Source organism: Myotis davidii, unplaced genomic scaffold (assembly GCF_000327345.1).
Source record: "Myotis davidii unplaced genomic scaffold, ASM32734v1 scaffold637, whole genome shotgun sequence".
NCBI classification, from domain to species: domain Eukaryota; kingdom Metazoa; phylum Chordata; class Mammalia; order Chiroptera; family Vespertilionidae; genus Myotis; species Myotis davidii.
Window position 1 is genome coordinate 474,588 of NW_006289494.1, and position 11,004 is coordinate 485,591.

The 11,004-nt window shown below is 38.6% G+C and overlaps 1 protein-coding gene across 1 annotated transcript in view; it reads right to left on the reverse strand.

Moving 5' to 3' along the window:
* Nucleotides 1-11,004, reverse strand: part of PCCA (propionyl-CoA carboxylase alpha subunit) — a 371,281-nt gene that overhangs the window by 259,490 nt on the left and 100,787 nt on the right. The window contains exon 7 of the mRNA XM_006761966.2: nucleotides 5,477-5,608. Coding sequence (XP_006762029.2) covers nucleotides 5,477-5,608 — 132 coding nt within the window. The remainder of the gene's footprint in view (nucleotides 1-5,476; nucleotides 5,609-11,004) is intronic.

Below are 11,004 nucleotides of genomic sequence, written 5' to 3' on the forward strand. Positions count from 1 at the left end.
ATGAGAGAGAAATATCAATCGGTTGCCCACCCCCTGCCCTGCTTACATGCCCCGACTAAGAATCAAACCCACCACCTGGGTATGGGCCCTGACCATGAGTCAAACCTACAACCCTTCAGTGCATGGGACAATGCTCCAGCCAACTGAGTCACACCAGCCAGAGCAATCCTATATTCTTATTTGCTTACTTTTAACCCTATCTAAGTCCTTATTTTCATATATTTGTAGTTACAGAATTTCTTTTGAATTTCTTCTTTCTAGATTCAAATTCTGTGGAGAAATTCTTTATATGCTTATCTATTTTCTCCACATTTTCCTCCAATTTCTTTATATATTAAAGTTATTTTATATTCCTTATCAGCCAACTCCAGAATCTACAGCATATGTGGATCTATTTCTATTATCTGTTTTACTTTTTCTTAGTTTCCAGTTGTGTTCCCTTTCTTTAGGTGTGTCCCATAAATGTGTACTGAATGACAAATAATGTGCATACAATAGTGATTTGTGTAAAATGTATCTCCTAGAACATTATTCATCTAACAAGGATTTAGAGCACTGACTATGTACCAGGCACCGTGTGCAAGTGGCACAGTAATAAACAGAGCACAATCAATGACTGCCAGCAAGGAGCTTACAATCCACTGCAGGAAGTAGACATTTTACCTATCATTAAAATAGCCAAAAGGCCCCTTAAAATCTGAGCTCCCAACTTACCTCTTACCTCTATAAATCTTATCTCTATTACCTCATCTCTGATTTCCTCTCCCTTGATCACTCCAGTCACATGATTCCTCATTATTTATTCAACATCAGGTACAGTTCAACCTCAACACCGTTGCACCTGTTATTTTTTCTGCTTAGTATACTTTGCTCTTCTCCCTGATAGCCAGCCACATGACTTGCCCTGCCATTTCTTTAGATGGTACCCTCCAGCATTCCCTTTCCCCATTCCTTGTCTTATGTTTCACCATAGCATGTACTATATATTTTATTCTTTGTTTATTATCTGTCTCCTTCTTCTACAGTGTAAGCTCCATTAGGGCAGGCATTTTTTTTTTTATCTGTTTTGTTCATTTCCATATCCTCAGCACTTCAAAAAACAATATTGGACAAATAGTATGCATTTATTAAATATTTCCTGAATAGATTAATGAAAGATTGATTGATTTTAAAAGTGATGGGTGAATTGCAGGGTACTAAGGGAAAATACAGCAAAGGGCTTAACCTAACCTAGACAATAAAAGAATGCCTCTGTGAGGAACGTATGGTTAAGCCAAGACCTAAATAAGAAGTAGGAGATAATCAGGAATGAAGGCAGAAGCAGAATCAACACACATATGACAGAATTAAGTACAGAAGATACAAGAATCTAAAAGATGTCACATGTGATGGGTGCATACAGTGCAAAGGATAAGCTTTTAAGAGAGAAACAAAGTCCAGCTATTTAAAAGATTTAAATGAGTAGCCATTCAAGAGCATTTAAACACAGGATATGATCACACCTGTACTTTTGAAAGATCACTCAAGCTGTAGTGTCCAAAATTAATTGGACAGAACCAAGACTGGCTCTATGGAGATCAATTAGAAGGTTGATGAAGTAATCCAGAATAGACGATGGTAACTGGAACTTGGTGTTAGCATGAGGAAAGAAAGAAAGAAGTAAATGTATCAGAAAGATGTTTAAGTAACTTCTCTGTAGCTGTATTTATCTAGAATTGACTCCAAGTTCTTCTTAGCTTGAGAAACAAAGTGAAAAATGCCAGCACTTTCACAGGCATGAAAAAAATGAAGAATGAGAAGTTTACAGCAAGAGTCAGCAAACTTTCTGAATGGGCCAGATATTAAATATGTCAGGCTTTCTGGGCCTACAGTCTCTGCCACAATTACTCCATGAGCATGGCTGTGTTCCAGTAAAGCTTTATTTACAAAAACAGGTGTGCATAGAGCTATGGTTTGCCAATGCCTGGTTGGAGAGAAATGATGAGGTCAGCTTTTAACTTGTTACATGCAAGGTGCCTCACGGGCATCAAGTAGAACTGTTTAAGAAGCAACTGAATATGCAGTTCTAAAGTTCAGAAGAGATATCTTGAAGAGATTTATAGGTTTGAGATTGGGGCGGGAGTGGGTTGAGGTCAATGGGGGGAAAAGGAGATATATGCAATACTTTCAACAATAACGAATTAATAAATGAATGAATAAAGAAAAAATACTTCAGATTGCTCAGGGTGAGTTTGTACAATAAAAGAAAATGTCCTGCCCTAGTCCATTTGGCTCAGTGGATAGAGCATCGGCCCGCAGACTGAAGGGTCGAGGATTCAATTCTGAGGCAAGGGCACATACCTCGGTTGCAGGTTTGATTCCCAGCCCTAGTCAGGGTGTGTGCATGAGGCAACCAATCGATGTGTCTCTTTCATATCGATGTTTCTCTCTCTGTGTCTCTCCCCCTCCCTTCCACTCTCTCTAAAAATCAATGAAAAAATATTCTCAGGTGAGGATTTAAAAATTGTTCTACCAGAACCCAGAATAAAACCAGCATTTAAGGAATAAAGATAGGAAGAATGATCAGCATGAAAACTAAGAAGGAACATTCAAAGCAAGACTAAAAATACAAAAACAAAACTAGAATTGAGGAAAGTGCCAGAAGTTGAATATTTCAAGAAGAAAGGAGTGACCAAGACACTCAAATGCTTCAAAGAAATGGAGATAATAATAGAATTAAAAATTATATACAGAGGCCCTGGCCAGGTAACTCAGTTGGTTAGAGCATCCTCCTGATACACCAATGTTGCAAGTTCAATCTTGCAACCAATGAATGCATAAATAAGTGGAACAACAAATTAATGTTTCTCTCTCTCTTAAATAATTTTTTTTTAAAAAGTAATGACTTTAGATTCAAAAGAATGAATTGGACCCTAAACTTACATGACATATGAGAATTAATAAACAATGGATGAATGATTTAAACATAAGAGCTAAAATTATAAAACTCTTAGAAGCCAGGGGAAGCCAGCCGGAGTCCCGGGTACTTGTGGGCGGCGTGGGTGAAGCCAGCTGGAGTCCCAGGGGTCTGTGGGTGGCCTGGGTATATATATATATATAAAAGCTTAAATGACCATTATGGCAGAACGACTAGAATGACCTGAATGATTGGTCGCTATGATGTGCACTAAGCAGGCAGGCAGGCAAGCAGTTAGGGGCGAGCATGTGGGCAGGCAGGCGAGCGGTTAGGGGTGAGCAGGCAGGCAGACAGGTGAGTAGTTAGGGGCGAGCAGGCAGGTGAGTGGTTAGAGGCGAGCAGTCCCGGATTGCAAGAGGGATATCTGACTGCGAGATGTTCAACTGTAGGGATCGGGCCTAAATCAGCAGTTGGACATCCCCCTAAGGGTCCTGGATTGCAAGAGGGCGCAGGCCGGGCTAAGGGCTCCCTGCCCACTTTGCATGAATTTCACGCACTGGGCCTCTAGTCCTATATAACAAAAGCCTAATGTGCTAAGTGTCCAGTCGTCCATCCAACCAATCAAAGTGTAATATGCTAATGATATGCTAAGGCAGCTCAACCGCTCACTATGACATGCACTGACCACCAGGGGGCAGACAGTCGACCAGTCAACCAGTTGCTATGACATACACTGACACTCTGACCCAGGGGTGGGCAAACTTTTTGACTCGAGGGCCACAATGGATTCTTAAACTGGACCGGAGGGCCGGAACAAAAGCATGGATGGAGTGTTTGTGTGAATTAATATAAATTCAAAGTAAACATCATTACATAAAAGGGTACGGTCTGTTTTTTTTTAGTTTTATTCATTTCAAACCGGCCGGATCCAGCCCGCGGGCCATAGTTTGCCCACGGCTGCTCTGACCGGTAGGTTAGCTTGCTGCTGGGGTCCGGCCGATCTGAATTGAGTGAGACAGGCCAGACACCCTGGAGCCCTCCCGCGGTCCCTTCCAGGCTGGCCAACCTCCTGCATCCCTCCCTGGCTCCAATTGTGCACCGTGGAGTTGCTTGGCCTGGTGTGCACCCTCTCGCAATCCAGGACCCCTCAAGGGATATCAGAGAGCTGGTTTCAGCCCGATCCTGCAGGCCAGGCCGAGGGACCCCACTGGTGCACGAATTCGTGCACCGGGCCTCTAGTACTATAATAACTCGATTTGATATCAGATGGGTACTAGAGATATAGGGGTGATCACTTCATAAATTACATAATATCTAATCATGTTGTACACCTGAAATTAATATAATATTGTATGTCAACTGTATTTTAAAAATAAATAATTTTTTAAAAGATTAAGTAAGAAGTATAGAAATGAGTGTGAGAAGAATTCTTCTAAGACATGTTGGCTGTGAAATGGAAGAGAGAACTAAGATAACAACTGAAGAGAGACAAGAGTTATAGTATTCTATGAAGAGAAGGAACACATATTTCTTTCCATTAAACTGGAAACACAATCATGTGAGGGATCATGGGTATTTCATTTATCACCACATCCTTACCACTTAGCCAGGTATCAGTACATTTCTTGAGTGACTGAGCATTTTTTATCTCAATTGTAAAGGAAAGGAGCTAAAAGACAAGGAGAGCTTTAAGATACGGAACAGAGAAAAGTTAATCAGTGAAGACTGTAGTTCCTAAAGGCTATAAAGGTTATGAAGTGGGGGCGGGGGAGGGGAAGGAAGGGGGGCGGGAATGAATGAATAAAGATTTAGGTAAATATGAGCAAGAAGATGAAGATATTTTTCTTCTTTAATTTTTTTTCAATTACAGTTTACATTCAATATTATTTCATATTAGCTTCAGGTGTAAGCATAGTGGTTAGAAGGAAGCTAAAAATTTTATTAACCAGGGACCAAGCTTGCTAGCTATCCTGCAATGCATGAAATGATCCTGCACAAAGAATTCCCCAGTACAAGAAGGAACAATAAGAAACACCGTTCTTGCAGACTAACTCCAATCACAAGGTTAAAGTCTACATAGGGTTGGGGGTGGGGACAAGGAAATAGACACACTCCAATGTCTGCATTCTGCCTTAGAAGCCTTTGCCTACAGAAGCTGCTTGCTAGTTAAGGAGTTAGGATGGGGATCTATCGTCATTCACAGTTATACCACTTTCCACCACAGCATATTTACATTGCACATTTTATGCGTATGAACAGAAGCTCACTATAAAGAACTACAGAACATCATAGGGTTTCAAATATTAAATATACACCACCATTAAATAACATCCAGAGGTCTGACAGCACATGTTTAAATCACTAAGTTTTTTCCTGTGAAACTGTGAGCCAATATCGATCATTAAATACAATGCTTAAGTGGCTTCTTCCTCTTTTTAACTTATGCCATTTGATATAATTCAAGTGTAAACAACATTGACATTTTTTTATCCACACATGTATATTTATAAAAGCAAGAACTACATTTTATCTTACACTGAGAACATGTGCTATAGAGACTAGAGTAAAATAGTTTCTCACCTTGACTACTCCATCAAAGCCAGGAATTGTGTTAACCTTTGCTTTCTTAGCTAGTAATTTGCTTTCAATCTTGTCACCCATAGCTTGAATAGCATGTGTGTCAGGTCCAATGAAAATGACATTTTCTGCTGCCTGTGGAGAAATAAAGTAGAAATTTGTAACAAAAACATTATGGTGCTTGATATGGAGTCACAATTTTTAAAAAGAAAGACCGATATATAAACTTACTAATTATTTACATATCAAAAACAACTTGAAAGTAAGCATTTCAGCTAATACATTAAAATATATAATATTGTATTGTATATAGTAAATTTGCACAAAGATTTATGAAACAAAATTTAGATCAAGGAAAAATAAAAGCAATAAGAACTCTTGCTTGATATTAACAGTATTCTTTGGGAAAGCAACTTCGATGGCATTATATCTATGCTAATAAAAGTATAATATGCTAATTAGACCAGATGTCCTGGATGAAGCCTGGGCTGCGAGGGAAGCTGGTGCCAGCAGCCAGGGGAGGGAAGGCCTACTCTTGCATGAATTTCGTGCCTCGGGCCTCTAGTTTATATATAGTACCCTACGACCCAATCTAAACAGTATGTTTACTTTTTAAATGACTTATAAATCTTTGTATTCTCAATACAGCACAATGCATAGTTCAACACAAATATCCATTTTTATTGAATACCAACTCTGGGCCAGGCTCTGTGCTAAATGTAGGGGATAATATAAATGAAAATCACAGGATATCAGCTAATTCAAGGGAATGTGAACAGATCACCAATACCTCAGAGAAATAGACAAAATACAGAATGTTTATATCCTTGTGACTACGATAAGTAAGTCAAGAATACAGTGGGAATTTACCAGATGGAGTTATGGTTTCAATAAAAATTTCTCTGCATAAATCCAGAAATGGATCCATATCTCTGTGTTTATATAATAAAAGCATAGTACACAAATTGACTGAACGACGGAACAGCAGAACCACCATCTGGACAACCTTCCGGACAACCACACTATGACACCCACTGGTGCCAGGCCAGCCAAGGCAGGTGCGATGCAATTGGTTGGGGGCCCGGCCATCGCCCCAGGATTGCCCTGCAGAGGGAGGCCCAGGCCACCGACCGGCAGGCTGCGGTGGGTGGGAGGAGCCTCCCTCTGTGGGGGTGATCCATTGAGGAGCCTCAAGTGGACGGGAGGGGCCTACATCTTTGGGGTGATGGATAACGGGGCTCCTAGACTGTGAGAGGACACAGGCCGGGCTGAGGGACCCCCCACCTTGAGTGCATGAATTTCATGCACCGGGCCTCTAGTATTATAACAAACAAAATGCTAATGAAGAAAATACTAATTAGGGAACAAAAAATACTACTCCCTCTGTCCCATAATAATAGTAGCAGTAGATGAATGTAATCTGTCCCATAATAATAGTAGCAAACGAAAATAAATATAGAACACATTATCAAAAAACTAGATTAAATTAAACAATAAATTAAAAATCGTACTCCTAATTCTTATTTTGAGTGTTCAGATAGTTTCTGGATTTTTCAATAATTTCGTTACTGCCTTTTAAACTTGTAGGTAGGATCCCTTGGCTGCGAAGCTTTGCTTTCCCTATATGCGTGAGCGTAAAATTATTGGAGCCATCGTTCTTCATTGCTTCCAGCATAACTTGTTGAAGTGACAGAAACGTATTATCCAGTATTTCGGGAGAAATATTATCAAAGGCTAATATGGTGCCTCTTCTGCCAAGACGAATATGTCTAAGTTTTTCAAGTTTTTCTCCATAATCTTTGCATTTACGTTCACAGTTTCGTTTTTACAAAGAATCAACATTAGCATAAGATTCTCCATGACAATTATTTTCGGAAGCACGTTTGCAAATTGTTGATATGGTCATTCTGTTGCACTTAAATTGTTTTGCAGCTAACGTAATTGCACCTTTCTGCAACTTTTCCTTTTTCTTTTGATGCATGAAGAACTGGACAATTGCCGAAACTGGTTTGGCTCAGTGGATAGGGCGTCGGCCTGCGGACTGAAAGGTCCTGGGTTCGATTCCGGTCAGGGGCATGTACCTGGGTTGTGGGCACTTCCCCAGTGGGGGATGGTCAGGAGGCAGCTGATCAATTTTTCTAACTCTCTATCTCTCTCTCTTCCTCTCTGTAAAAAATCAATAAAGTATATTTAAAAAAAAAAAAAAGAACTGGACAATCGCAACTCGATTTTTGCTTGAAAACTCTCTTTTTTTCATCTTACTTTTACAATGGGTCGATATTCAACTGAAATAAAACAATTGATTTCGATCAGCAGATGAAATTAGAAAAATAGTTATAATTCATAATAATTAGATTAACCTAAAAATTGAAAGATGTGTTAAAACAATGACAGATGTCATGAAACACTGATCTTGATTGAAGGCTTTGCAATTTTGTGCTTCAACGTAACTTATAGCTGCATTCGCCAATAATTCCCGTTTAAATATTCACTTGCTACTATTATTATGGGATAGAGGGAGTATATAATTAATGCTATTATAGGGCATAGTTTGGAGAAGTAAAAGAGGGTTTTGCTGAGGTACAAAAATGAGGTCATTAGGTAAAGAATTGAGGTTAAATATGAAGAAGACTAGATTGTATGCTGGGCATCGTCAGAGTAAGGTGCCTAACTGCTGGTTTTCCCATGACCTTCAGTCAGCATAAAGGATAAATAGCGCATTTTACATTTCATATTCTATCTATTGGCATTGCTGCCTGAAAGGACTCTTGGCTTAGGACAGGAGCTTCATCTCCTGATGAGAATATTACCCAGAAAACCTACTGCAATGCAGTGTGTTACTTAGATCGCTCTCTCAGCCATTATGGTCCAAGCAGATTAAATCCACCCTTAAGAGGAGGTGAAAGTAGAACAGAGAAGCAACAAAAGGAATATATGAGGAGACAAATGTATGGCAAATGAGATGACGACTTCAACTTTGCACACGCTGAGTGCAGATGCCTGTGAGGTAGTCAGGAGGCAGGGAGAGAAGTCTAGAGGTTATAAGTCCAGGCTGACATATGGATTTTTAAAGGCATCCAATGTAAGGAGGCAATTGGAAGTTGTACCTGAAATCATTCAGATAAAATGTGTACGAAAGCTAATGCCTTTAAATCAGGTCGTATTCTCTCCCACCCCCCATCCAAAAGCAAGACACAAGAAAGAGGCATTTTTAGATTCTGAGTTGAAAGCATCCTTTTCTTTGTGCAACAATGAGGATAATAACCACTTGCAAGTTTGATTGAAGGACTGTATAAGATAATAATGTAGCCCTGACCAGTTTGGCTCAGTGGATAGAGCGTCGGCCTGCGGACTGAAAGGTCCCAGGTTTGATTCCAGTCAGGGGCATGTACCTTGGTTATGGGCACATCCCCAGTGGGGAGTGTGCAGGAAGCAGCTGATCGATGTTTCTCTCTCATCGATGTTTCTAACTCTCTATCCCTCTCCCTTCCTCTCTGTAAAAAATCAATAAAATAAATTTAAAAAAATAAAAATAAAATAAAATAATAATGTAAAAATACCAAGCTGAGTGCCACACTTAGTTCCTATCCCCGGTCCAGAAGTCCTGATAAGAAGAGAACACTAGAATAAGACAGTGAGCTTCTCCGGATCCCAAAATACACTACAGGGACCCAAAATACCTACAGTTACCAGTGTCACCAATGGCAGAATGCTAGATAAGAAAGCTTTCAGCCACAGAGGATGCTACATCAAACGTTTGTGTAATTTTAATAGTAGAACCTTATCTTACAAGTCTGATTGAAAGATTTTTTTTAAAATTACCAAAAAACTAAACAAAATATAAAACACAATGAAAAGCAGAGCTGCTCTGTAAGAGGGGAAGTGGTGGTAGGCCTGCATCTCCACACACTCTATGTCTCCATCTGGATAAGCTAGTCATTTTAGACCACAGCAATAATCATATTCATTTCTTTGTATCCCAAATCTACAGTCCACTAAACACTAAGTCAAGAGAAAATAATCATGTTTCAACTATCAATTGTCTTTACATATTCTCATTTGACAATCTAAAATGAAGGAATTTTTATTATAAATGCTGTTTTAAATACCACTTGCCAGGCAGATGTAATCAAGTAATCAGAATGCCTACATTGACAAAGAGTTGAGAACACCTAAAATACATTATGATTATACAGCAAAACTTCTGATTAACAAGGGCCCAAGGACTAGGAACCACTGATTTACCAGATTTTTCTCAAGCATTTTAATTGGAAGAAAATTACCCCCAAATGCAAAATTACCAGGAAAAAAGGCTCACATCAAGTATTTAGTGACTATTCTTTGTCTATTCAATACAATAAAAAATAGCCAGTAGTAAGCTGGGTAACTACTTGAATTGATGTTTCAATGAACTAACTTCCTATATATCTATATATTTTGGTAGTACTCCCTGGGTTAGCCTTTAAATGGATTAAAGCAAAATTAAAAAGCAGTATCCTGCCCTGGCCAGGTAGCTCAGTTGGTTACTTGAGCCATGGTTGCTGGTTCAATCCCCAGTCAAGGCACATACAAGAAGCAATCAATGAAGACATAAGTAAGTGAAACAACAAATCAATGTTCCTCTCTCTGTCCAAAATCAATCAATAATTTTTTTTTAAAAAAAAGCAGTATCCTAGCTGACTCCCATAATTCTTTGACCAAAAAAAGCAAGGATGAGGTCAGAATAATACAGTATGGTAATTGGAAAGTCATGGAGCATGTTTCAAAAATCCTGAGTTCTTTACCAAATTCATTTGTGTGATTTAGAACTTAAGGCCAGAATTTACCCACTAGTAACTTTTTGATACACTTCTGTTAATACTGTATCTTTTGTCATCCACCTAATTATCCATTTACCTTAAGTACTAGTGAGTCTTTTTAACATGGCTTAGCAATAAAATTTACTTCTAAAAATATACTTTTTAAGAATCTTTGTAAGTTTACCATAAATTACAAATATAATATCTAAATATAGATAAATGTCTTTCAGTCATGAAAAAAATGGGCACTTTTTCATCATCATTGGAAAACAATTTAAGAAATTATGAAAAGCTGAAATCATTACTGTAAGATTTCCTTTATTTTCTAAATTCTTTGATTTTATGGTTCTGCTCTAATTTTGAAAGAAGAATGGGAACAAAGGTTGGTGTTTGAGAATTATGTTAGGGAAATAGAGATTTAATTTACAATTGTCTTTATGTTTTAAATGCAATACAAATAATCTTCATCTGTAAAAATTAAATGTGTGACACATAATTCATTCTTAAAAATACCAAAACAGTAAATTGCTATACTATGAATTCAGATTTTTTTATTAAAAGCATACACTTTTTAGGCTCACCAAGAATTAATACTTGGGAGAACCAAGATGGCGGCATAGGTTAACGCCGGAGTTTGCTGCCTCGAACAACCACTTCAAAAGTGAAACTAAAAGACGGAACAGACATCACCCAGAACCACAGGAACGCTGGCTGAGTGGAAGTCCTACAACT